Raw genomic sequence first — 27,047 nt, 5'->3', positions numbered from 1 at the left:
AACAGCAGACTTGTATTTTAGGACATATTCAAAATATTTGGGCAAAATCTTTAATGTTTCAATTCACACACACAAAAAATACATATTGCATGTAGAGTGAAATCCTTTGTGCAACATGGAAAACTGGAACAAACTAAATGTAACCAAATATGCTCGTTGTAGCATTCAGATAAAAATCAAAATACAAATTTTTACCTTTCACACATATATTTGGTTTATTTACCAGGGAAGGTGCCAGAGTAACTCATTACAATTAAAGAGAACATAAATATAGATGGATGCCCTTTGCTGCAAAAGTAGAACAGGAAGACCCACATTCGCACAGCAATGTTAAATGAGAACTTAGGTTTCAGACACACACACACACACACGAACGAGGGTGAGGGGAAACAGACAGGATAGGGACAATGGTCACACTTTCCAATCCAAGTGACAAAAGACTGAAGTCTGAAAAACCTTACATTAAGAATGGCAGATAATGATAAAGAAACAGTTGGAAATGCCAAAAGACAGAAAATAAGGATAGCAGGTCAGTGAAGCAGCAAGTTGATTAGTGTAAGGGGAAACCTTGGAAAAATCACAATTTAAAAAATCTGCCCTGATTGATAAATCCAATATAATTTGTGTGTCCCACAGTGTGTCTCCTGTTAGAATTATTTCTCTGCATCATTTCATAATTAGCATTTTTCTACTTCCTCCTGTAGCGTAGGATACTGTATACTATTACAGCGGTGAGGACCACTAGTGCAGCACCCCCATAAAGCAGAACTGGGAGCTCTGATGGTGGCTCTGGCTGGACTGGAGGCTCCGGCTGGACTGGAGGCTCCTCAGCTGGTGTTTCTGCAGGAGTCTCAGCAGCCTCTGAGAGCAGGGCTGCAGCCACAGGGGCCACAGCTGGTTCTGCCACAGTTTCTGGCAGTGGCACTGCAACTGGCTCTGGCTCCTTTTCTGTTTCAGAAGCTGGTTCTGATGCAACTTCAGGCCCAGTTGGTGCTGTAGGGGTTGCAGTGGCTAAAGATGAAGGTGCCACCTCAGTAGGCACTGGTGCAGTAGTAGCAGCTGGTTCAGGCTCAGGTTCAGGCTCTGGTACTTCAGCAGGAACAGGTAAAAGCTCAGCAGGTTCTGGTTCAACAGCAGGGGCAGCTTCTGAGGCCAGGGGAGGCAGCTCTGGTTCTGAGTAAAAGGGGGAAGATTCTGCTGACAAGCTTACAGGTGTGTCTATTACAACTGGCTCCTCTAATGAAATCAAAGTGCCTGGGGCAGTGAAGTCTCCCTGGACTGAAATGGACACAGGAGGGGTCCGGTCCCCGAATTCCTCCCTGAGCTCGGCCAGCTCGCTCTCTGTGCCTAAAACACTCATCATGCTCTCATCTATTGCTCCAACTTCACCGCCTTCCTCCAGCAGCTCAGCTTCCTCACGCTCTACATGGACAATGTCCGAGTTTGAGGAGTTGTTTTCGCTGCGTTCCTCAACAAGAGCCACACCCTCATTGCTGTCCAGGCTCTTGACGTCTTCAGGGTCCATCGCACTAACCTGTGCCCAAGACTCGTGTCCGGCCAGAGACACGGGTAAGCTTTCTGTCTGCCAGGAGCTGAGCTCACTGCCGTTATCTCCGGTGCAGAGGAGAGACGACGGGGGGCTGAGCTGGCCGGGATGTTGCTCCGCCGAGAGGATGTAAATGTCGTTATTGTCTTCAGCAATGGTCACACCTCGCTCCTCGTCAGACCCAACTTTGTATATTTCACTCTGTGGTAGACAGACAGGAACAGAGTCAGGATTTTGTGAACTAGGTGAGCTTAGGATACTGTACATCTCTGCTCCAACACCAGGTGAAGCATCTCTAATGACGTCCTATTATGTAACAGGCTTGAGTAACTGAAGGAGGTCAACATGATTATCGAAAGCATTTTTAAGTAGAGAAAGCACTCTGAGTGCAAACATTGTCAACACATGACCTTATTTCAAAAGGTAAACATAAAAAAATTCAGCAACCAATAGTTGCTAGTCGGCACTAAGCAGTTTGTCCTAAGGAGCATAAGGAACATCATTGTGTGCCAATTTTTGTGCCAAATTGTTTGTCATCAATCCAGTGTTTCAGATATTTGAGTCAGAACTGCACACATGTGAGAAAAATGATCCAAGTATGAATGATTCTTCATCTCCGCTGCACTAAAATAATGGAGTCCATCTGGTGACAGCTGAGGTATTTCCGTCTGAGGGCCTGAGTGCCAGACAATACACGGAACCACCACATTCCTGTATGCGCCTGAGCAGGTGCCTTACTTAAAATCGTATTTTCCTCTAAATGGGAACACAATTTACAAGATTAATGTGATGTTCTATTGAAGAAGACTTAATGTCCACCAATATTAGAAATTATTTGTGAAGTGGGATAATATTCCCAGATACTTCAACTACTACTACATTCAAACAGACTTCTTTTTGGAACCAGTGGCGTCACCACCTAATGGTAATTCAACATATTTTCAGGAAGACCCTCGAGGACTACGTGCCTTTTTAAACATGGTATGTGCATGTCATGTAGGTGCGACTTGAACAGAAAACAATTGAATGCAGCGGGCAGTGAGGTATTCATCTGCTTTCTAAAAGGTCATTTAGTTCTTAACTGCTAATTTGCAACTCCTGAGGCAGCATATATAAAATAATTAACCTATGATGGTAGGGTTATTTTTCCTCACAAGGACACTCACAGTGTCATGCAAAGCATCCTGGGAGGCACAAGAGAGATTAAATGAAAACATCAGCATCATTCGTCATCATTATCCAACATTCGCTTCCTCAATAAGCTGATTTAGATGCGTTTCACAATAAAAAGATTACTTCCAGGACAACAGTGAATATTTCACTTGTGTCTCAACACTGACTGTATTTTCCTAACTGTAGAGCACAGTTAAATCTAAAAAAAAGGTACAAAATTAGAGACACTAATAATGATAAAACTTACCGACTTATAAACTTACAATAACCAACGAACAAAAACACACACCTGAGACGTTCCACACTGAATTCACTCCACGCTGGCTCCGACTTAAATGCTCACTATAATCCAGCACTGCAGAATGCACTATTCTGCAGTCAGACATGCCACACCTTCCTCCACCCTTTGCCTTGAGACAAAAACACAAACTTACATAAAAAAACTGAGCATGCCAGAGGCAGAACCAAGGGTAACCAGTTATGTGGTTCACGCTAACAAATTCACACTGTTCTAATATAAAACCGCAGCTGTGAGGGACCACTTAATTCAGCCACTGCACAAAAAGACCCTGAAATGATCAAGAAACCACATTTTAGAGAAGAAAACAGCTGCTACGTTTGTGTGACTATTACAGCCACTTGCGACATTGACACATGACTGCCACATACTCTCAACATGCTACATCCACTTGTAGATCGATGCAAGTGCCAGCTGTGTGTATGTGTTACTAATGGCAGACTTTACATAGGAACGAAAAACTATCCTCAAATATCTAAAACCAGTTGGGAACCTGCAATCATTTTTTGATCAATGCAGTGTTCACTAACTCATACATATGAGTATCATGCCATCACCTTTCCTAACCATAGGCAATGTAAAGTAATGTATTATCATACAGAAGGGTTATGCAAATTGCACCAAATATTTGACTAGAACATTAAATGAACACCTAGTGTGTGTGTGTCCACATACCCATCAATCAAAAACAGAGCAGTAAACATTATGAGCCTATTACCGACAATTATAATAATAAAAAAAATTCCCTTCAACTGTAGATTTTCAATTAATGACAGGCGAGCAAATTTGCTTCTATCTATTTTAGCATCATATCGTGTTTTATAGATGCCCCCATCAGGTCAATTTCAGGAGTTAAACCTTTATATAATCTGACAACTCAGGGAGCTCAACATTTAACATTAATGCAATCATCTTTTGTTGCACACAGCTATGCCATTTACATCTCTAAATATGAATCCAGTCATTAAAACAGTGTTGTGGCAGCAGTGAGACTTGTGGATGGATGGAGAGAGAAATGGATCTGTGCCCTGTTTAATCTTTGGCATTCAGCCAACGTGTTGCTGCCATAGCAGGTTTTTTTCAGCAAGCTACAAGTGGGACAGCCAAGCCCCCAGTGATGATTTTGGAGGATTATTAAGAGTTACTTTAAGGCCTTTCACAGCCTGCACAGGAACTCTGCTCTAATCCAGTCTCATGTTGGTGCAGTGATGCATGAGTGGAGCTCATGAGTAGGAGGGTCTTTGTGAAAAAAGGGAGCACTGATACCCTGTGTTTGGGGTACTGGCGTGATGTGATGTGATGTGTCCCGACTCATCTCAGACTGGAGTCACGTTGTCCTTGACATATTATTACTGTGACTGTAATGTTTTGGAATAGCAGCAATAGCAACTAGAGCAATTATACAAGCACTGTATGGGCCTTCAAAAATGACTCCATTGCCTTTCACAATATGACTCCATTGCCTTTCACAATTCGCCTTTCACAATATTAAGTGTCAAATACGCTGCAGCAGCATATTTGACATATGCAAATATAAAATGTGTAAAATGATCCCATCTTTGAATCCCTTTCTCTTTGCAAAGTGGTCAGGTGCAACTTTCTAACCTCTGTGTCATATTACGTCGCGCTCAGGGCGACTGTAATAGGCAAAGGCTGATGTGCACACGCAGGTCTCATGCAGCAGTTTTCAGTCAGAAGGACAGTTGTCCTAATTCCTCTGGAGGACATTCAGGCACACCGCCCACAGACTGGAGCTAGACTCATAATTGAAAGCTTAAGTGCACTTTGTCCTTAAATAATAAATAGGTCATCAAAAACAAAACTACATAATATTTAACTTGTATTGGTTTCTAATGACAGTATTTATTAAGTAAGTGAGAACAAAATACATTATGTATAATAATTGGCTGATTAATTAAATAATAACCTGCCAAAGCTGATTATCATTTCATTTAAAAAGGAGAAATATAAGTCTACCTCAATTCAAAATCCCAACCACCCTTCTATCCAACTGACTCTTTCCTAAAAGAGAGATGATCTCAACTGTCCCTATATAAGGGACTCTAAATGAAATGTAGCTAATGCATTTATGCTTTATTGTTTCCAAAGTACCTAAACACCTTTTTCTGTCATGTCAAGCTCCATTAAAAAGGACTAAAATTTGGCTTTTTCACCACATGGCCCATTTTTTTGCACACCCTCCTCCTTCCTGTCCTTCTCCCACCCGCCCTTGGCTGTTCTCTGCCAGAGCGCTGCTGGTTTTGTTCCTGCCAAATGATGTGTACGCGACAAAAAATTAGGGTCATAATTATTCCCATTCTATTCTGGTGTAACTAACGAAAGGCATTGACAAGAGCAACCCAAACCTTGCGTTGTGCATGACAAGCACAATGTTAAAATGTCACGAAAGAGGACAAGAAACAGAAAATCCACTTTACAACAAATCAGCAAACGAGAGTGGTCGACACTAATCTGTGCCGCTTTCTTTCCGACCTACAAAATGTTGTAAAAGATGAAAAACTATCGAGATAAATACAATGAATGACACCTTGCCCTTTCTAATATAGAAAAACTTCACTTTATGTTATCAATTCATTGCTCATTAAGTTTACCTGAGATCATTGTGTTTACATGGAACTCCTAAACAATTGCTGGTAATTGTGTCAAAGAGGGAAAAAACACAATAGCTGCACAGTCGCTCGGTCTCTGAGAACACACTCAAACATGAACATTAAAATCCATACGTTTACGCTACAGTTGCTTCACCATCCCAAATAAAACATCCTACCTCACCGTGAAGTCTTTCAACGACCCAGTTAACGCATGAAGAGACAGTTCAAGAGAGTCAGAAAGACAAATAGTGGAGATGGAGCAGAGGTGGAGAGCCGTCGATCGAAGAGAGAAGTGCACAGAGCGGGCAGCTGTCAAACTAATGGAGATTTCACTTTTCTCTCTCTGGATAACTGAGTTCACCCTGGTTTTTCCTCATCCCTAACCCCTCCCCTACCTCATCTTCCCGCCCTTCTGTCTCGATGTTCTCCCTCTCTCTCTCACCCTTCTTTCTCTTCAACGCTGATCTTGTCACAGCCCATCATCTGCTCATCCCCTGTGACATAACACAGAGCAAGAATGTGGCTTTGTTTTGAAGCCAGCGTGCATGTTGAATCACACGAAAACACCAGGCAGAGCATCATGATAATGACATAATGGCAACTGGAACACGTGAGGTCACGTGACCGTTTATCAGCATGACCTGTTTTATAGGGAGCTATCTGCGACACAGCATTTGACTTATTGTAACACGTGTAATAAAATAAGAGGGGAACTGCAGCCTCACCAATCAAATCAACAAAATGCACAGGAGAAGAAAGGTTGACGTTGCAAAAGTAGTACATGGAAGAGAATATGAAAACGTAAGGTGACATTTTCCTGCTGTTGCCTTCATTTGGGTGAGTAAACATCACGCTGTAGCTGCTTTATATCAGGGTGTTCTCACCTCCATCAGTCACACCATCCACTTCCACAAAAAAGCAAAGAAGTACATTTTTGGTCTAAACCATAATTGAGCATTGTTAGCAGAACACTTTACATCATAGTAACTGTATTAAATGTTGGATAACTAGTTAAGTTCTGTTAAAAGGTAAATTATAATGTTGATTACACTGGAATATTGTTATGTTACCTAATTTATGCAATTTTACTGACTTAATTTGGTATGATTTATAATATAATGTTGTGTGTGGTGATGCAGTAACTCACTAAAGGAACAGAAACACTGTTATGAAATAACTGAAGCTCACTAATGCCCCCATCTGGCCATTTAGTGACTTCTCCATCCTTGTTCAATTTCCGGTTGAGTTTTAATTATATATTTTCCTCTCAGAATACTGTTGGAGTAGCGTTAATGGATATTATTTAGTTGTATATGTAAGGAGTACTTGAAAGGGGCCCATATATGAAATGTATCATGGTTATTATTTTACTCTAAATTAAAAATTCTGCTCATTAACTATGCTTCACATTAAAAAAGGTGTGTTCCTTCAGTGCATATTTAAAACTCACCCATCCTCCTTGTTGGATGATGTATTCGGCTTCTTCTTCTTCTAACAAGCGCACTCCGAGGTGCAACAGCGATGTAACAGACTGGCCTTCGTTTTGTAAAGCCTGGAGCAGCACCAAAGGCACTAGCACCTGGAAGAGAGAGCGTGAGAAAGAGTGAAAAGAAAGCAGATGTTGAAGATGAAGTAAAAGATGTCCGCTGACAAATAAATGTTCAACTCATGGATAACTCACCTTGCTCCAGCCTCCCTGTGTGTGTGTTGAGAGAGAGAGAGTTGTCTCTCTGAATCTCTGATAGTCCAGAGGCCTAAAACAAACACAAGGATCATCACTGGTGTTCAAAACCTTCAATGTTGCCATTCAAATGAACCTAAAATACAGGAGTAACTGTGGGAACAACTCACATAAAAGTGTTATTCACCTGCAAAGCAGGGTTTGACCTGGTCTTAACAGACTTACTGACACACTTCCTATATCATTGTTGAGAGACAGTAATTACGTCCAAAGCTTAACATAATCCTGGTTCTGATTCACTAACCTAAATTTTAACTGTGCTGTGTAAATGTGCATGACTTGTAACAGATGAAATAATAATAGCACTTTTTAACCCCCTGCAATAGTTCACAAATTGCAACCTTGTCCTCTCTCACCCTCACACAGTTGCACATATTTGTAGTGTGAGGTTGCCCAGTCTAACCACATACAGCCACTGAGCTGCTCTGCTGGAGCTACTGCCGATTAAATGCCTTGTGTATTTTGCTCACTTTTTCGCTGTCTCATTCCAATACTAATTTCCAAAAGACTCCTAGAATTCCAAAGGTTTGTATGACTGTATGTGTTTTAGTTACCTCTTCAGTACATTTTCTGGCATAAACACTGACCTTGTCAGTTAAAGTTAGGGCTAAGATGTGAATCATAGTAAGGTTGGACATTAACTGGTTGTGGTTAAGGTTATGAACCAGGTCCTCAGAAATTAAATAAGGTTTTGCAGTGCAGTGTCCTAACATGAATAGCTGCACAAACTTGTGTGTATGTAAATTTCTAATATTGTGTCACCATTTCATTTACATTCCTTTGTTTACACTACTTTTCACTCTGGACTACATATCTGTCTAACGTCAAGAGTTCACTCGGGAGAAAATGAACTACAGTAACCAGTACTGACTTTATTATTCCATGAGATTGTAACGCACACTTTTTCCTCTTATTGTGTATTGTGCATGCATAAGGGTATGTGCAGATTACTGACATTGTTGTCGTTGCTTCACGAACACTCAACTGTTTCGTAGATCACTCAACAACCACAAGGCAGAGATGACTGATGATTGTTCGGCAAGATGTTTTAGCATTTAGCACTGGCATGGGAACCAAAATTGATTGTTTAAATAGTTTTCTGAAAATGTGGCCACAATTATGCAAAACTGACCCTGTGAGGAGTGTGTGAACTGCTGCCGTCAGGGATGCGTCAAGCTCTCGGGCCACCCGGTCTCCCATCACAGTGAGGCAGTCTTCAATAAAAGTGTCTGGGTTTGCTGGAGTGAACACTTGTGATGAGCAACGGTCGAAGCCTGTAGTGGAAAAGGCTGCAAACGCACAGAGGACTGAATCATATCTAATGCAGGTGGTGCACATTTATAAGACTAATTTATATTTCCAGAAAATAAAAATGTTTTATGAAAACAGAGACAGAAAAGAAGTCTAATAAAATTGTATTTTATCAGCACCTCAAGAAAGATTTTTTTTTTAAAGACACAAGTTAAGGATGTGAGCTGTTGGGAAGGAAAGAAATTAAGTTATGCTTTATGTACACAAATGCCCATGATTGGATTAATTTGCACAGGTATGGCATAGATATATTTCTTTTGAATGTATCATTTATGAACTACTGAGTATCATAATTGTGGTTTGCATACATTTGCATCTGTATTAAAATTTTTTTGTGAAAACAGCTAGAGCTGTGTGTGTTTTTGTGTGTCCACGTACAGGCAGCCATTTCATCTTCCAGTTGCCTCAGCTCTTCCTCTATCTGCCCTTTTATAGTTCTCGTCCTCTCTTTCTCCTTCTCTGCATCTTCTGAAAGACAGAAACACAGGACATATGAACTAACACATTAACACATTCTCTCACATGTAAACACATACACACACACACGTTGCCTCCTCACAAAAATACCATAGAAAATGTGTGTATGGTATAATTTCTGTCTCCCGAGGGAAAGAATCTTTTAATTAAATACATGGCAAATCAAATTCAAAGGATGGAAGACTAGAATAGGACTCTCACGAATCCTTTCCCACTCTCTCCGTTCGCCTGCAGCTCATTCGTGGATCAGTGTTGGTTTTTCTTGGGCATGATGCTGTGTCAGCATTCACATATAGAGCCAAATTGCTAGCCAAGCCAACTGCTTTGCTTCGGTCCACTGACATGAGTAATCCTGCAGTGATTACACATGACAGGCTGTCAGAAATTGGACTGGTTCAAGCGGAAAGCAGGGATCAGCCACTCATCTGCCCTTCTACACCCTTTTCAAGTATGCACACAACAATAAAAAAGGGACAGGAAGGTCCCCTCTTTATTTCCCTTTTTTAACATCTACTCCTCTGTTTTTTTAAAGCTTAAAGTTAAACTTTTGACCAACTAATTTTGTTTGACTAACTCACTGTGACCAAAGACACATATAGTACATTGGTGCTATTGGGTACGTTGGTGCTCTGAGAGCACATTCCACAAAGATCCATAAAAGGAATTACAAATGTGACATATCCATAACTGTGTTCCAAATCACTCAAAAATTGTTCAAAAGGCACTCAATTGTGTGTCTTTTCTGTATGCCAGGCACATAGAGAGAGCATGATGAAACCAGGCATGCTGCAAGCCTGAGGTCATGGCACAAAGTTGCTATATAAGCCACTGTGAAGACAGGCCATTCCTCACAACACTGTGCACCAGATGAGAAATATTGTAGCTGACCAAGCTTGTTGGAAAACTAAAACTAAACTGGCATCTCAATCTGTGAATGTGTTTCTATGCCAGTGTCAAAGAAGGCTAAACTGGAAAACAGGTAGCAACCTGCCTACACACCCTGAATATTTATGTTCTTATTAACCCTGCTCATGCACACAGCTCTATAGGTCATGTGAATGCACTAGTATCAGGGTTGCCCTCATGACTTATATAGTTCAGACTGCACAGCACATTTCTACACTTCAGTTTTAGACTGAAGAAATCCCTTAAATTACATTTAACTATATTACAATGAAAAAATTAAACAACAAAAAAAGAACCAAACACAAATGACGAAGTCTGTCCTCTCACCTTGAGCTGTAGTGAGGGTGTGTGATCTGCTAACTGGCAGCGTTCGCAGGTAGGTGAGCACAATATACTTGGTTTCATAGTGGAAACTCTCAGGCACGACGGAAGTGACGAAGGCAGAGTCGGTGGGGTCTGACGTAGCCATTTAACCAACGTGTGTGTGTGTGTGTGTGTGTGTGTGTGTGTGTCAGACTCTCGGGCACATTTACTCTCACAGTCAAAGCTGGACGTCTCACCTGAGGAAAATGACAATTAGAGGAAGAATGACAATCAGTGCAGTGTGCCATGCAGACCAATGTCAGACTTTGTGCATAATGGGAACTTTTGCTGTTACGTTGTAAAACAGCAGGTTCAAAAGGCACAGAACAGAGGCCCCACTCCCACCGTCACTGCGTCCACTTACCCATGTGGCAATAAGGGTTATCGACTAAATATATTAATTTGAACCTGCAGTATTAAAACATGACACAATGAAAATCATAAGCACTCAATGTTGTAATGTAAGGTGATGACTTACACAAATAAATGATTTACCCTCATATTTTTTTATTTGGATGACATAAAGACAAGCAACAATGTATAAAATGAATTGCAATTTGGCCTTTAAGTTGTTTCAAATTGCACTGTCGATTTGAAAACGATTAATCGTTCAGCCCTTCAAGTTGTACATTTTGTAACTAAATCGTGAACCCTATAACACACGTGGTAGCAGAGCAGAGGGCCTTGAAACGTCCTTCAATAAGAGCCTTCTCAACACAACCTAATGCAAACAGAAATGTTGTTGTAGTATACAGTTAGTTAACTCCAGTAGAATCTTAAGTCTTCTACGCGTAAAAATACCAAAGCACTTTCATAAATACTCAACAGATAAATTGGGGTCCACCACGCAGACCACAATTTTTCTGAATTAAGAGAACACAGTTCCGGTTTGAACCTATCAAAATTAAACTGATTTTCAAAACGGAGCCCCAGTGTTAAAATAAGAATGTAGTAGAAGAAGAGTATAATGAATACAATACAATTATTGTTTATTTTTCTAAAAGAACGATAACAAAACTTTAAATGAACAATTATACTCATTAAATATTATACACCGTATGGCTCATTTGTTGCATATTTCAAAGTCTGCCAAGTGTGAAGTTTAATGGCTCGTGCGCATGCAAGCTAAAATAGCTAGCTTAATGGCAAACGATTTAGGTGCTGTTTTTTTCTTGATTTCATCTTAAGCTCGTGTGTAGTAAATCTCTTACCGTCCCTTTTCCAAAGACAACCAGGTGCTGATAAACTACACTAACAGGTTGAGAACAAATGTCCGACGAAGGTCCTCTGCAGCAGCGGCAACAGCAGCTGTAGAGGGCAGAACACTGTCACTAGCACACAGTGTACTTTCGAAGCTACACCAACTAGTTGTATTGAAACAAAGTTCCGGTTTCAACCTTCAAAATAATACTCTAATTTTGCACCCAGAACCTGTGAGCACACTCAAGGTCTTTGGAAGACGCCTGTCAATATCTAAGTTGTTTTTCTGGTGTCCCTGTAGGTGGGAGGTATTGTTTGGTTTCACCCATCATATGAAATGAATTAGACAAAAATGTATTTCGATTTAACCTCACTATATTGTAGTTTTACATATAAATGAAGAGCACTTTGTGCTTTCGAAAAGTATTTTTATCTAACTCCTTTAAAAGAAAACCTACAAAAACATTGTCACTGTGCTCCAAAATGTATATTTTCATTCAATATCAACCTTCATGTATTTATCCATTCATTTATTTTACTACACACTTATTTAAAGTTATGTTAGGGTTGTTTTTCTTCCAGTTGCTTGTTTTTTCATGCTCATATGCTTATATTGTTATATTATGAAATTAATTACACTATCCTTGCAGTTATTATCTGAAATGTAAACATCTAAATCAGTGTTCCCCTATGTAACGTTACAAACTATAAAACTTTGGATCTGTTTAATATGGGTGTTATTTTGAAGGTTCCAGCCGGAAGTTGTCCTATTATCGTTCACTTGACGCGAATTTAACAGGAGTCAGTTGTTTCTCCAGCTGTTGACTGTGTAACTTATCTTCAGTGGTCGTGAAAACTCCACTTACTCTTTTTCTGCAAAGAAGGCGAGACATTTAGAGCAGACATGGCGCTTACCGACGCTGACGTGCAGAAACAGGTAAAGTTCACATAAATAGGCAGCGATAGGTTGTTTAATTTTAAAACGTTTTTATTTTAAATTACTATGATATACATTTAAGTAAACATGTCAAACGTAAGCTAAGCTAACCACTGAACCACCGTTATGTCGTCATGTCACATTTTCTTTAACTCGTTTTGTTTGTGTTTCGTTCATTTGAATAAGTGTTGTTTTGTTTTGTAACGTTGTTAAACCTGTGAAGAAAAATAGAAGAAAAACTCTAGCTAATTGCTAACTGGCTAATGTCTCCTGACACGTGACTGCTCTAGAAGAAAACAGGATTATACACGCATGTTGTTGTATGTGGGCTGTGTACTGTATGAACTCTTAGAGAACATTAACATAAGGGCTTCTATTATGACTGAACTTTGAGTCTCCTCCTGTGACAGATCAAGCACATGATGGCCTTCATTGAACAAGAGGCCAATGAGAAAGTGGAAGAGATTGATTCCAAGGTAACTGTCTGCTGTCTGTCAGTCAGTCTTTATGTTTACCTGTATGTCTGTCTACTGTCAGTCTGCCCCTGTTTGTTTGTGTGTCTGTCTGTCCAGTTTTGCTGTAATTGTTTTGTTGTACTCGTCTGTTCACAGGCAGAGGAAGAATTCAACATCGAGAAAGGTCGACTAGTGCAGACACAGAGGGTAAAAATAATGGAGTACTATGAGAAAAAAGAAAAACAGATCGAGCAACATAAAAAAATGTAAGTGTCTGGTAATTTAAGTACTTGTCAAGTGATCTTCACTTAAAGACACAGAGCACAGTGCTCTGCCAGGGCCACATAAGCCCTCATTTGTGGCTATGAAATATTAAATTGCCACAGAATAGTAATTTGTGGTGATGAAATCGGTATAACGTGCACACGGAATATAATTAATAATATTAATATCATTCCTATGAATTACCTTTAGGAAAAGGGGCGTCAGAGGGCTGAAGCTGCACAATGGACAGAGATGGTGTGATTGAGTTTTATTTAGCTAAGTAAAGTTTGAAAGAGTTTAAGAGATTTGAACCTCCAGGATCAGTAACATTTAAACAAAACATATTTTGAATCATTGTGATGTAGACAATAAGCTACAACTTAATTTTCATCAAAAAGAGCTATCTTCTTCAAGTGCTTTACTCTTTTGAAGCCTTTTGCTGAATAATGTGTCTTCAACACATCATATGCAAAGGTACATGATTTGAATTGAGACACTATGATCATCAGAGTAGTCAGTGTAATCTTATGGCCCTTTCTCAACATCATGCGACATCCCAGCAGTGTTCCTGGAGTTGTCAGAGTCACGAGAGAAAAGCATTATACAGTATGAGCTGCATTAACTGAATCCGTTCTCAGTGTAACAGGTTCAGTCACACACTATGCATTGCGTTGAGTAAAAGAAGCCAGGGCTGCACCACAAACTCTTTTGGAGGCAGTCTCAGTTTAAAACAAACAAAACACCAGTTAGACATACAGTATGTGGAGCCCCGAAACAAAATAATAAAAAATAAGTTCACAAAGGACAAGAATACATCTTAAAATAAAACACACTGGCGTATCAGAGCCGAAATTGAAGAGGTAACGTGGGAGACACAACAGAAGACATGGAAACACTAAAGTTCAGCATGTCTGCCAGGTAAAACGGTAGAGAGCAAAAATAGATTTGGTTGAATTATACATATTATGAAATAATAATTGCAACTTCTACTAGTTGTCTTTGGAATATTGGAATATATTGTGTAAATGTACAGGTTTTTTTTTTTTTAAATGTAGCTTCAATCACCCCCATTCTTTTTCTTATGATTTCCAGCATTGCATACACTGAGAGGTGTAATGCTGCCCTTAACGATGTATTTTGACTGCTTCTCAAAATCCATTTATGGTGGTCGTTGGCTGAAAATCAGTTTGTAAGAATTGTCAGTCGTGCAAAGCGTTGCGTTATAAATGTTAGAAGTGAGTTAATGTGCTCATTGACTTTTTGTCTCATTGTCTTTTTCTTCTACTCTCACAGCCAGATGTCAAACCTGATGAACCAAGCTAGACTAAAGGTGCTGAAGGCACGTGACGACATGATCAAGGTTAGACAATAGATAGGAGTGTGTTTCACATACAGCACATAAAGTGTTCAGTCAGAAATAAATGATTTAGGACTTCACCAGGTTTGTGTTCATGGTTTAGGTTTGTATACACAAATAGATGACAGGTGTTTGACCTCTGAATCAAATTTATTTATATGTTAGTATTTGCTGTGTAATTGTTTTAAAAAAAAAATGGTGGCAACTACTTTACATTCTAATACAAGAAAACATAAAAAGAACCATGAAAAAAATATTTTTAGAATTTAAATGCAGCTTCTGCCATTTTGAAATATTCAGATACTATTAATTGTTGAGCACTTGTCCTTTGATCATGCAAATGTTTTAGAGCTGTTACAATTGCCCATATTTATATAGGTTTTACTTGCTTGAATCAAGTACTCTACCTTATTTCATAAAAGTGTCTAAATCTATGGCATTCTTCTCTCAGGATTTGTTGAACGAGGCCCGTCAAAGACTTGCAGAGATTGCCAAGGATCCTGTTCAGTACTCTGCACTACTAGAGGGGCTCATACTTCAGGTAAATTCTCTTACTGCTCTCATAACTTTGCCACTGATTTGTGTTAAATTGTGGTTTCCCCACTTTATCAGGCATTCTATCAACTGCTGGAGCCTAAGGTTACCATTCGCTGTCGACAGCAGGATGTAGAAATTATTGAGGTGAGGGTGAGCAGACCACAGTGTTGTAGCTATATTAAATTGACTGTAACACTCTATTTAAGAGAACAGTCAAGTATTTACAGCCCTTGTTAACAGTGTTGTGCTTTTCTATTGTCAGGCTGCAGTTATTAAGAACATCGCTGTTTACAAACAGGCAGTGAAGAGCAACATAGACGTCAGAATTGACAAGGAACGCTTTCTTTCATCAGAAATGTAAGGGCACTGAAAGCACTTGAACAATATTGTCAACATAATCTTTGTGCAAAGGCATATTTCAGCTCTAATGTTTTCATTAAGTTACTATTCTTTGTATTAACAGCTGCGGAGGAGTGGAAGTGTATAATGATAATGGGAAGATCAAGGTTTCCAACACTTTGGAGAGCAGGCTAGACCTTATGGCACATCAGGTGAAGTAAATGTGACTGTATATCTAAAATTTAGTCAGCTTTTGATTGCAACAACACACTGAAAGTAGTTCCTGCTGCTCACCTGTAGAGGGCAGCAGCGTCCTCTTGGTTTCCTGGTGATATCAATTATCCAAAGTTTGACATTGAAAAATATGTGACTGAACGCCAACTGGTATTCTTGAAAATAGATATAGATTTTAACTATGGGGGAGGCTACTACTACGTTTCCAGCTTTGCCGGAGCGTATGCAGTAAAACATTTAACAAATACTTAGTTGCAGAGAGGTTGATTCACTAACTTACTTCCTTTTAGTTCCTTGTGTGAGTGTTTCTTTCTTCTCCTGACAGATGATGCCTGAAGTCAGAGTGAACTTGTTTGGTGCCAACCCCAACCGCAAGTTCACAGATTAACAGTGGATTTGAAGGGGGTGCAGTGACACAGGTGGAACATTTAAGGTGACCACAGAACATCATCATAATGTGTATGGTCTGCACCATCACCTGTGACCTGCCAGTCATCAGGGTCAAAAATTTACTTAAATGGATGCTATGCATGTGTTTTTCTGTCTTTTTTTGTATTATTGTACAATGCACTGTGCATTCATTCAACTTGCACAGTTAAGTCCTTTTATTTTACTTTTTAATGGGTTGTGTGAATGACTGGTTGCAATGGTATCCCAAATATATTTTCCTTCTGTTCTTTTGGTAAAACTGGGTCTTTCCTTAGTCATTTATTTAATTAATGCTACATCTTTAGGTCACCAAAGATTAGGGCAGCAAATAATAATCGTAAGTAAAACTGGGTTTTATGGCTCAGCTTTGTAAATGTCAATCATTTTCTGGTTTCTCTGCTCCTCTGTGACAGAAAAACATGACATTTGAGGATGCTATTTTAAGGTTCAAGAGACCCAAATCAACATAGTTTTTTCATGACATTTTATAATAGCCAAACACCTTCTTTGTCAATTTAGAAACTAACTGACAGATTATTGGATAATGACAATAAGTTGCAGCCCTACCAAAGATACACATTTTCCTGATACTTCCGTAGTAAAGTATTGTGCAAAGGTTTTAGGCAATTGTGGCAATAGGAATGCTTTTTACAAGCATTTTTGTAAAATGCTTTCACAAGTTTTATCAATTTATGAAATGCATAGTGAGCTAACAGAAGAAAAATCTGTGACCACCCTTTGTCATAAGAACCAGCAACAGTTGTTTTATGCACTTTTGCACTTTTGTAGGATTATAGTGGAGTGTGTGCTTGACCAATTATACCAAACGGGTGTAATGATCATCAGTTTCATACGAACATTGAAACACGGTCATTAACTGAAACAGGAACATGTATAGGAGGATTAATACTGGGCGAGAAACAATCAGAATCTGCTGAAAGACCGTTTTATGTCACAGGTCATACACCATGGTAAACTAAGTACAGGAACAAGACACAAGGTGATTATACTGCATCAGTAAAGTCTCTCCCAGGCAAAGATTCCAAAACAGAAACACCTCACAGAGTGGGAGTGAAGTATTGTTTTTAGTGGCTCTGTCTGTCTGACTGTCTGTGTTTCCGCACTTGCCAATATGACCAACAGAGGCCGACAGAGGCTTGTTTCGTGAATGGGGTGAAGTCTGCCATCTCTAATGGCCTTGTTTCTTTTATACTACAGTCTAACTTGTCTGTCTTGCACATGGCGCTCTAGCAACAGGTTGTGTTTTGCATGTTGTTGCATGTAGCCAGAGAAAGGCTAGTTGCAGTTGTTCTGACGAAACTAGCATGGAAAAAAACGAACAATTAAATGTAAGACACAGAGAAACCAGCTAGTATGAAATATCTTTATTTACAGCTTGTCACTCTACACTTCAGAAAATGTAGTAGCCTAGGCGCACTAGCCACATTGGAATGTGTCTTGCATTAAAATTGTAAAATAAAAAACAAACTTTTAGTGCCATCAAGTGGACCTATGCACTGACTATCAGCTGGCAATACAAGGTGCCATACTCCCTTAATGGCTCTAACGAATACATTTGTTCTTGCTTAATTGGACTCAAGTATGAAAACAGTATTTTAACATCACCCAAACAAAAATCTTTTTTTTTTTTTTTTATTACAGTTTTGAAGCTAAGAAACTATTAGGAATGATAAGGCTTTAATTGCATTTTTAAAGTTGTATAAGATGTGAAGCAACAAATAATTTTTCTAAGCAATAAAAACAGGCCTAGGCTTCAGCAGGTTTTATTTAAACCCTTCTAAGCTGTGAAGAAGAGGATATCAAGGCTACGAGACGGTGGCCCCAGCAGTCGTAGCCTTTAGGCAGGAAGTGATCTGTGTGTTAGAGTATATTGTACACTAATACAGGGATTAAAGCATTACCATTAGATTAACATGTGACCTTAGAGACAGTGGAAGGCCGCACCTCCCTATCCAGTGAGAGAAGGCAATACAAGCTTCTGATTTAAAGATTCAAAGAGGATTTTGTCAGTTACATTTGATGATACACAGTTCTTCATCATGACCATACAAGTGGTCAGACGTGTAGGCATTTTATTTAGCAGCCTCGGACAACAACGAGTTTGTGCATTCTTAGAAAGTAAAAATAAAAAACACACCCAGGACCTTGGAGGACAAAAATGTCTCTGCCAGAAACCTGCCATAAAAGTAAACTTTACTATTTTATATTATATTTTAACTTTGGTTTAATTCTTTTTTTTATTTTGCTCAAAGCTGCCAACTACTCTAGGTCTTGCATATGTCAGTGGCGAACAACACTGAATTGAATTCATCTTTGTGCAGTGTAAGAGTGAAAAAATTCAATATATATATATTATTAATATTGTTTTCCACCTGAACTTTTTCATATTCATTTGTTTTAGGATTTTAATCTTGTATGTCCTACAAACGGTTTGTTTGTCTACATATTTGTTTTAATGAATTAAGTACAATAATTAAAAATAGTGCCTTAGTTAACATTGACCATGTCATCACACATTTGAATGTAGGACCACAAAAATACACATAAAGGTTTGCATTGACTTCCATTCATTTGAATAGCCTAAATGAAGCATTATCCCCAACCTCAACCATAACCAGATAATGCCTAATCTTAACCTAACCACAATTCAAACCTTAGCCCTAAACCGAACCAGTTCTCCAAAAGTTGTCTCTGCCTCCTTTGGACCAGGTTTTGGTTTCTATAAGGACTATTGGTCCAGACAAGGTCAGTGTTTATGCCATAAAATGTCCTAAAGAGGTAACAAATACAGGTACACACACACATATCAAAGCTCAATAGCCAATATTTGTTTTGATTATTTCAAATGAGTCATTTGTGTCCTGAAGATCCTGAGTGTACACAGTATATTTTTGTATCAATGTATGGTGACATTCCAAATTATATATATTTTTAAAAAAAACGACAAAAATTGTAAACCAGACACTTCGAGACTGTCCCCCAATGAAACGTACATCGAGGTCGTATTCAGGAATTACGACCTATGTCTACATTTTCAAAACCAGCGCCCCTAGCGGTTGTATACATGACAGCAACCTGGTAGTACCTTGGAAGTGGTATCTAGTAGCTAGTCACCACCGGCAGTCGGCTCACTGACGTGAACGCTGCACCAGAGTGTGGTCGACAAGGGTTCCACTCCTTGTACTAATTTTTACTGCCTAACCCAGTCTTTTTTGCCCTAACCCTAACCTCATTAACACATGTGCATATTTGAGTTGGAAAATACCCCACCGGGTTACCGCACCAGAAAACGGAGACAATTTACACTCAGGATCCTGCATAACCTATGGAACGCTGTTGACAGCATGTAAAAACCTAGAGGAACTTCATTAGTGTGAATATCTTCATGTCTTAGACCAGCAAGTTACGGCCGCCTTTTCCTTCTCATCGCATACATTGTTCACACAGCTGTGTTGTCATGCATTCACTGCACATTAAACCAGTGAATGATTTGTACAGAGACGATACAACTGCCACCATCAATGCCAGCCACTGCTATCCCAGGAAGTCCAGCAATGCCTCTCCAACACCAAGAAAGTAGACGCCCTGTGCGATGCCAAAAAGAGGAGCAATGACTAACGCACGACATGTTGCTCCCTTTAGGAATGCTGCAGGCCCCTCCCGCCTCATGATGCGCCTGCACGCGTAGACAATAGGACAAAAAAGACAAGCATTTGTTACTTGGGCTTTTACACTTGTGAATATTAGAGAAACAAATGTTTTACCACATTAAATACAGTTATACCTTGTGCAGTCAACAATTCCTCTGTACGTGTCCTCTCCCTCGCCTTTTTGCAAGGTCTGCAGACGAGTCTTTATTACTGTATGATTATGGCACAGAAAAAATGCAGATGTAATTGCATATACTGTCAATTGAAGCGAATAGCAATCAGTGAGCACAACTGACAAACACCAGATAATAATTGAGCATCTGGAACATGTCAGAAACAAATTCTTATTCACAGTAATAGTACATGATACGATATGGTGTAGTTTTGTCTTCTATTTATCTATTATCTCTATTAATCACCTAGTGGTCTACCAGTTCACCTGACTGGCTTCAAACTTGCCAGGTGACTTACTAAGAGTACCAGTGTGTGCAGTGCCCCCTTTGGTGGTATTTGGACAAGAAAGACGAGAGATGTGGGTAGAAATGCGACAAATGCCGCCCTCACATTCCTTTGATCCATGTGCAGCAACCATGGTAGTAAATTACACACTTGAATGTTCTTTTGACAAAGAACATTCAAGTGTGCATAGCATCGACTTTGTCTTTGTTTGCATGAGAAATGCAAGAGATGTCTGTCTGTTTTTTTGACAGGCTTCAAACTCGGCGGGAGACGAGTTATTCAGTGCACCAGTGTGTGCAGCCCCGACTTTGACATTGTTTGGATAAGAAATGCAAGGGAACCGGTAAAGGTGCAGTTTTATTCTTTATGATGACGCAAAACATTGATGATTACTATAGTCTTGTATTTACTGCCCACTATCAAAGGTCCAATGTATAAGAAAGAGTCACATCTAATGGCAAGACTGCAGCTTACTCACAAATAGAGAACTCCTCCTCTTATCCCTCCTTTTCCCGTTAGTGAACTAAGATGTGCTTAGCATATCAGAAAGGAAGTCACTCTTCTCCTTTACTGTAATAAGCTTCTGCTTCAAAATGTAAAACACATGCTCTACCTGGTTTGTCCATTTGAGCTGCTGTAGAAGCATGTAGGTGCAAGACAGTGGTCTCCGCTAAGGGAGGCCCTTGCCTAAAGTACATAAAGACTTTTTCTAGATTATTTTATAAAAGTGATTATTTACTTGTACAATCATACAAATGGGTAGGATATTCAATTTCTGCTCGTAAACCCTTCTAAATCCTACACATTGGACCTTTAAGTCAACAGTTAACAAGTGTCCATCTGGTGTTTGCCAACATTTGCTGACTTTAATGATGTTACTGTGGTGCATTTTTTGCTCATGAATTAATCTTAATAATCATGTTCCATTTAATCATTCATGTGCATAATGTCACTTTAAAATGTAAAATTTAAAGGACATTTCAAGGAATTCATTTTCAGCAATACAGTGTGTTGAGGTGAAGCATGAACAAGGGTAGGTGTGCACTCCTGCCATCTTTTGTTGGTAATAAAAGGCTGAAAGCCTCCATTCACAACCAGCTTTTATCCTCCATTTCTCCCTGTTACTTTCCACTCACCATCCAATGGTGTCACAGCCACAGCTGCCACTGAGCCTGCGCCGCAGCCTGCCATAAATGACTGCCAGAATGGTGCCTTGGCCTGCACATCAACCTGGCCCAGTGCGTTCAAGTTGGCAAATAGTGGGAAGTAGATCATTGAGAAGGGGACATCCCTAGATTTTGAGAAAGACATTTTTTTTTAATTTTAAATATTGTGTGAGGGAGACAGTTGTAGATTTAACTGCAGCACAGCAGACATGACCATTTATAGCAAAGATCAATGAAAGGACACAGAACACAACAAGCCACTGGCCTAGACATACAGTATAGGTTATGGTTGGTTTTTGACACCAAGTCAACAGCAATGAACCAGGGAAACATGAAAAAGAATTAACACCAGAAAAAAGTATGTATTATGAAAAATGGCACTCATTTAAACGTATCTGTGAATTATCAACTTCATATAAAAGTCAAAGAGAGAGAGAGAAGTAAAGTATTTGGCACGTGTTGTGTGTGAGAGTGTGTTTTTGTCTTGTGTGTATGACCTCATTAAGGTGGCCCCTGCCCCCCTGTAGAGGCCGGCCAGGCCACGAGACCTCAATAGATCCACAGTGATGCCTGTAGCTGAGGGCCGTTGTTGAGGTGTCGGTCGGGGCTGTGGTCGGGTGGACACTAGTGATGGAGCTGGACCAGGAGCAGCAGCAGCAGTCTGAGCTGCAGTTGGCACAGGCCTTTGTGCAGCTGACGGAAAAACACACAGTGTCTCAGGTGAGCAAACACGTGCAGACTATTGTAACATGCGGTCATCACTGTGGAACAAAGGAGGCTGTGCCTACCCAGATAAATAAATAGCAGCTGATTATTTAGAAAATCACATGTGCTAATGACTAGACTTTTACACTTGAGTAAATGCAGATACACCTGTAGTATAGTGGTGTGAAGAAAGGGGCTCTTAAATGACCCGTGGTTGACTCACCAAGCCTCCCTGCATCCTGCAGCTGGATCTTGAGCATCTCCATAGGAGTGGTGACGACCACCTGACAGGTCCCAGCACCGCACCCTGCCAGTACCTCCCCCCACAGAGGCAAATGCCTGCAAACACAGTTGCAATAGCAGAAATTAAATGCAACAAACTGAGAGACAAAACAAAACATTTGGAACCAGAAATGGTGGGGATTCTGTTTTTGTTCCCTGTGTCTGAGCAGCTCCTGGGGATGTAGACTATTTTAGATTTTGGTAGTAAACAGAGCAACCTTGACGGAGGTTTGTGCCCTCTGATTGCTTTCCTTAGTTTTTTAATAATTAAAAAAAACCATCATAATAATGTCCAAACTTTTGCTTACTTCTTTATGAAAATATGACATCCAAGTTCATAGCATGTAGAGTTTAGAGCCAGATGCGGCAGCAACATTAACTTTTTATGAAATTGCTCAACAACTCCCAAAGAGATTTTTGCCAAGGAGGAAATTGCATGTTAGCACCATCTCATAGTGATTGTCTCGAAAACAAAACAAAGTCTTTCTGGAACTAATCAATGGAGTTTTAGTGGCTCTAATATATGTAACCCTGTATTTCAAATCTTCTTTTCCTATGCATGGCATTAACTCAATATCTTATTTGTTTTGGTATGACTTCATGGCTTAATTTACATTAATGTAATAGGATTGGCTATATTTTAGTAATGTTACTGTAGATTTGTCATATGACATGTCATTGAGGGTGCATTACCCATCCTTAGAGAGCTTCTGCCTAAAGACATCATTGGCAGCCAGTTTGATTGCTTTCTCTGGTGTGACGAGTGTGAGGTTCACTGCTGCACCTGGAGAAGACAAACAGGCTAATGTCAGGGACGCAAAGCTAGGCAGCAGGTTATAGGTCGCTGCTATTGGCTAGTGGCTGTAGACACTGGTTACTATGATGAAAAGACTGAGGGCTCACATGGTCAACAACAGCGTAAAGTAGCCAGATTAAGCTTATAGTCATGTTGTTTGTCAGTGGGATTAGAAATGCAAAGAATACCTCTATAGCATCCAAAATATCCCTCTGAGCGTACGGTCTTTGCTAGACAATCCAGCCTGTAAAGACAAAAACGTAAACAACTTACAGATACAGTGTGTTTGTGAAAACATTCAAGCTGTGCTCCATTTGTCGTTTTCACCATCATCTTTGACCTGGCCTTTATCCAAACACACTGTGACCTTTTTTTTTATAACCCTACTGTCTCAAAAACAAAGTGGACAAAGGCTGATTTGTGAACATTTAAGCAGAAATTCATCTTTTTTTGTTTATAAAGACAAGAAGTTTGATGTTAAAATGTCATTCCTGCACTGAGTAGAATTTGTTTCCCTATTTTTTCCATCTCTGACTCACAGTGGAAAACCACAGTCTGCTGAGCACAGGAAGGCCACACCCAGTCAGCCCTTAGCATTGATGCCCAACAGATTTGCACAGTTGAAAATCCAGGGTCACGGTGTCTATTCGGGACATGCAATCGTTTTTTTTCCCTCTGCATTTCATCTTTTCTTCTCTCTCTGACTGAAATCCACCAAAACACAGACTTTGAACAGCATTCCCCGGGTATTATTCCATGGATGTATTTGGTACAATCTAAACAAAACTCTGGGCCAAATATGGGAAGACTGTTAAAGCTGATTCACCCTGAGATTCAGGGGAAAAATATGTGGGATGTGGTCATATAAGTAATAACGGGTTAGCTAAAATTGGAGTGATGTTAGCCAAAGAACACATATGAAACCAATTTACCATCAAAAAGGATGCACATACTTTGGAAGAAAAAACATTGCATTTTATAATCGAAAGGCTTATCTTGGTACAAATCAATAACAGTGGTGGGTTAACTCAGGCCAGGGCAGACCTACTCACATTCCTTTGTAGACTTGGACGCCCTGCTGGTTCTGCAGGCGGGTCTTGGCCAGATCGATAGGAAATACACATGTCACACCAACCAGGCCCGCCACGCCCCCATTAATCAGCTTAGCAGGGAGGCTGTGAGGGGATCAACATAGACACACGCACACATGTATGCACAGACACATTTACATGTAGCCAACAACACAAGCCCATGCAAATGACACGTCCATTCATAGACAAGAAAATGCAAACAAGGCAGGCACCATCAGAAACACACACACACACAGACACACACCACGCTGCTGCTTCTCTTTAGTGAAAACATATTTATTAAGCAAAAAAAACAAGTAAGAAAAAAAATATTCCTACCTAACTTTCTTCTCCGTCATCCTGCTCGTGTTTGGGCTCCAGGCCCTGGTCCGCTTCTTCTTTCCCCTGTCTGACTCCTCCTCCTCCTCCTAGCTCTCTTCGTTCCTTTCCTTCTAATTACTTTGCCTCTTCCCTCCCACACGTTTTTCTGTTGTGGTCGAGACCACTACTGTTGGATCCGTATCTTCTGGCCAGCCTCTCTGCACTGTTGGACCTCACAAACCAAAATCTAATCTCCCACTGCCTGGGACAACAAAACACATGAGGTTAAAGCAGATTAAATAGAGCAAATGAGTGCAAATGTGACACATTTATTTATCTACATTATAACATAGTGGGGCGGCAGGGTTGTGATGGAGGAATGCTACACTCGCTGACTACCAGACTTTGTAATTCATAAAAACAAATAGAGACATATTCCAGGACTATAACATACACAGACAGAACATCTTGAGTCTCTCTAATCTGCCAGCTAAAAGGGATAAGAGTATTTGATCTAGGAGGGAGGGCAGAACTGAAAATGATTGGCTTAACCAAATTCTTTTCTTTACTGCATTTGGAATCCAGCATTTTACACAGGGCTGGAAAGAACTACTGAACGAAAGTTGATGCATTTGTTCGATGTTTTTTTTCCCTCCTCCTGGAAATACAATAGTTGGCTGTCTGGCCTAAGTATTACAAGTAACCCAAGACGTGTTTAGAGTTCTCAGCTCTTGCTGTGCTTCATTATGTTCTTAGTTTCTTGCATTCTTTTTCTCCTCTTTTCCCTTCCACGACTTCTCCTCTTCCCCCAGCTTCCTAATTAATCTCTCTCTTAATCTCTCCACCTCCATTCTGCCTCTATTTTTACCTCTGTAAATCTTCACTCTATCCTCATGTGTGTTCTCTGGTGAGAATAACAGAAACTGTTCTTTTTGCTTCACTCATCGCTTGTATCCTGGGGGGAATGTCCTTTCTCATCTCCATGCATTTTTTTTTGTCTCTTTCAAAAGTTGTATTTAACATTGCTTAATCATAGTCACATTCTCCACACGCATTTAACTGAGCCTCTTTCTGTGAAACGTTCTTTCAGCTCAGCTCCATTCACACACACACACACACTGTAGTGACCCTGCCAAAACACTGACTAGATGCCTCAACCCAAGCCAATCCAAGCTCCCAGACCTCTACCTCCCCTAAAAAACTGCACTAGATTAGAAGACCCAACTCATACAGTTCTCACAGCCACAGTCCAACAAGACAGCCTTCAAAAACCTTAATTTTTTCCATCATGCAGACAGAGCAGTGGGGGAAAGGGTGTTTTACCTTAGTCGGTGCATCCCACTGGCAGGATCAAACTGTCCACTTTCCTTTCACTTCAACAATGCTTGTGGCAATGGTAGTCAAGCGAGAGGGATATGAAAGAGCCAGCAGCCACTCAGAGGCCGTTGCACAAACACCAGCATTGTCCGGCTGCCTTAGTCCCTCCCTCTCGTGGTGACTCCCCTGTGTGACACAGCCACAGCAACACAGCTCTGCACTAACACAACTCAACATAATCTCATGCCTGTGGAGCCGCTGCCACTACACATGCAACAGACACCGCAGAGACACATATCCACCACTATGACCCTGTATGCACTGTTTCTGGTTCGAAGAATGCACAGGCAGGGTGAAGAGGGGCATAAAAAGGCTGCCCATTCATAATTAGCTTCCTTTTAACAGCCCAAAGATTACATAACACCTCGTGCATTGAATGCCTCACATGTTCGTAGATTTACAGCCACTGTTATTAAGAAAAAAGTGATTCGCCAGTTTTGATTGTGACTTTATTTCCAATTATAAAGTGTGGTAAAGAAGTGACTTAAAGGCAGAAAAGGTTATGTAAGGACATCAACAATCAGAACATGTGATCACCACAGCGACTGTCCAGTGCACCTCAAGTATTTATTTTTATTATTTTTATTATATTTTAAATATTGATTTGTGTATTGATTCCTGTTAATGGAAAACAACAACTATCAGTGATCATTTTACTCATCAGCTGTGAAAAATCTTTAATTAAAGATGCTTCCCTTAATAGTGTGCAGTGTGTGACATAGTTTTGCTACACGCCGTTAAAAGGAGTATTTGAATGAAATAAATGAAATAATGAAAGAGTTTGAAACATCATGCTGCCTTTAGGTTTAAAATATCTTGCTGACCAGGAGCCATAACACCATCCATCCATCTTCTTATTTATTTATCTAGTATTTATTTAGCCAGAAAGGTCCCTCAAGAGTCCTGGTCAAGATAGCAGCATAAGCATATATAGTAAACAGCAAGACAATTTCAGATATAAAACCAGGAAGGAACCACAAAGTAATTAAGAGAGAGTAAAAAAGAGAGATATAATAATATG

At 39.9% G+C, this 27,047-nt stretch overlaps 3 protein-coding genes across 5 annotated transcripts; 1 reads left to right on the top strand and 2 right to left on the bottom strand.

Annotated features, from left to right (window-relative positions):
* Nucleotides 1-36: 36 nt before the first annotated feature.
* On the bottom strand, nt 37-11,780 carry LOC122776336 (bcl-2-like protein 13). The gene is made up of 7 exons (XM_044036817.1): nt 11,639-11,780; nt 10,392-10,624; nt 9,060-9,149; nt 8,503-8,659; nt 7,311-7,383; nt 7,080-7,208; nt 37-1,747 (listed from the first exon to the last, which is right to left on the bottom strand). The coding sequence occupies exons 2-7, from the start codon at nt 10,531-10,533 to the stop codon at nt 689-691; spliced, it is 1,650 nt and encodes a 549-aa protein (XP_043892752.1). The 5' UTR covers nt 10,534-10,624; nt 11,639-11,780; the 3' UTR covers nt 37-688.
* Nucleotides 11,781-12,414: 634 nt separating this feature from the next.
* atp6v1e1a (ATPase H+ transporting V1 subunit E1a) lies at nt 12,415-21,400 on the top strand. 2 transcript variants are annotated; one of them, XM_044035313.1, is made up of 10 exons: nt 12,415-12,564; nt 12,975-13,040; nt 13,176-13,285; nt 14,577-14,643; nt 15,092-15,181; nt 15,253-15,321; nt 15,440-15,534; nt 15,641-15,728; nt 16,076-16,183; nt 20,561-21,400. In XM_044035313.1, exons 1-9 carry the CDS (start codon nt 12,532-12,534, stop codon nt 16,136-16,138), a joined length of 681 nt encoding a protein of 226 aa, XP_043891248.1. In that variant the 5' UTR covers nt 12,415-12,531; the 3' UTR covers nt 16,139-16,183; nt 20,561-21,400. The 2 variants fall into 2 exon arrangements, with proteins under 2 accessions (XP_043891248.1, XP_043891247.1); XM_044035312.1 differs by lacking the exon at nt 20,561-21,400 and having other exon boundaries at nt 16,076-16,438.
* On the bottom strand, nt 17,550-26,151 carry slc25a18 (solute carrier family 25 member 18). Of its 2 annotated transcripts, none has more exons than XM_044035310.1 (10): nt 25,973-26,151; nt 24,668-24,911; nt 24,311-24,433; nt 23,447-23,502; nt 23,156-23,246; nt 22,404-22,519; nt 21,973-22,168; nt 21,446-21,600; nt 19,985-20,060; nt 17,550-19,876 (listed from the first exon to the last, which is right to left on the bottom strand). In XM_044035310.1, exons 2-10 carry the CDS (start codon nt 24,685-24,687, stop codon nt 19,735-19,737), a joined length of 975 nt encoding a protein of 324 aa, XP_043891245.1. In that variant the 5' UTR covers nt 24,688-24,911; nt 25,973-26,151; the 3' UTR covers nt 17,550-19,734. The 2 variants fall into 2 exon arrangements, with proteins under 2 accessions (XP_043891245.1, XP_043891246.1); XM_044035311.1 differs by having other exon boundaries at nt 24,668-24,907.
* Between the last annotated feature and the right edge of the window lie 896 nt (nt 26,152-27,047).

This window comes from Solea senegalensis, linkage group LG10 (genome assembly GCF_019176455.1).
Source record: "Solea senegalensis isolate Sse05_10M linkage group LG10, IFAPA_SoseM_1, whole genome shotgun sequence".
Classification (NCBI taxonomy): Eukaryota; Metazoa; Chordata; class Actinopteri; order Pleuronectiformes; family Soleidae; genus Solea; species Solea senegalensis.
The sequence above is the reverse complement of the archived record's forward strand: the minus strand, read 5'-3'. Positions and strand labels throughout refer to the sequence as shown.

Bases quoted from the DNA above. Each gene is read 5' to 3' on its own strand.
- LOC122776336 (XM_044036817.1), bottom strand. From the start codon at position 10,533: ATGGCTACGTCAGACCCCACCGACTCTGCCTTCGTCACTTCCGTCGTG. The intron at 9,150-10,391 runs GTGAGAGGACAG...TCTGTCTTTCAG, and splicing joins CACCCTCACTACAGCTCAAG to AAGATGCAGAGAAGGAGAAA. The intron at 7,384-8,502 runs GTCAGTTTTGCA...TGTTTGTTTTAG, and splicing joins GTTCACACACTCCTCACAGG to GCCTCTGGACTATCAGAGAT.
- atp6v1e1a (XM_044035313.1), top strand. From the start codon at position 12,532: ATGGCGCTTACCGACGCTGACGTGCAGAAACAG. The intron at 13,041-13,175 runs GTAACTGTCTGC...GTCTGTTCACAG, and splicing joins TGGAAGAGATTGATTCCAAG to GCAGAGGAAGAATTCAACAT. The intron at 15,729-16,075 runs GTGAAGTAAATG...TTCTCCTGACAG, and splicing joins TAGACCTTATGGCACATCAG to ATGATGCCTGAAGTCAGAGT.
- slc25a18 (XM_044035310.1), bottom strand. From the start codon at position 24,687: ATGACGGAGAAGAAAGTTAG. The intron at 23,503-24,310 runs GTGAGTAGGTCT...TTGTCTTTACAG, and splicing joins GTCCAAGTCTACAAAGGAAT to GCTGGATTGTCTAGCAAAGA. The intron at 20,061-21,445 runs GTGAGTGGAAAG...ATAATCATACAG, and splicing joins GGCTGTGACACCATTGGATG to TAATAAAGACTCGTCTGCAG.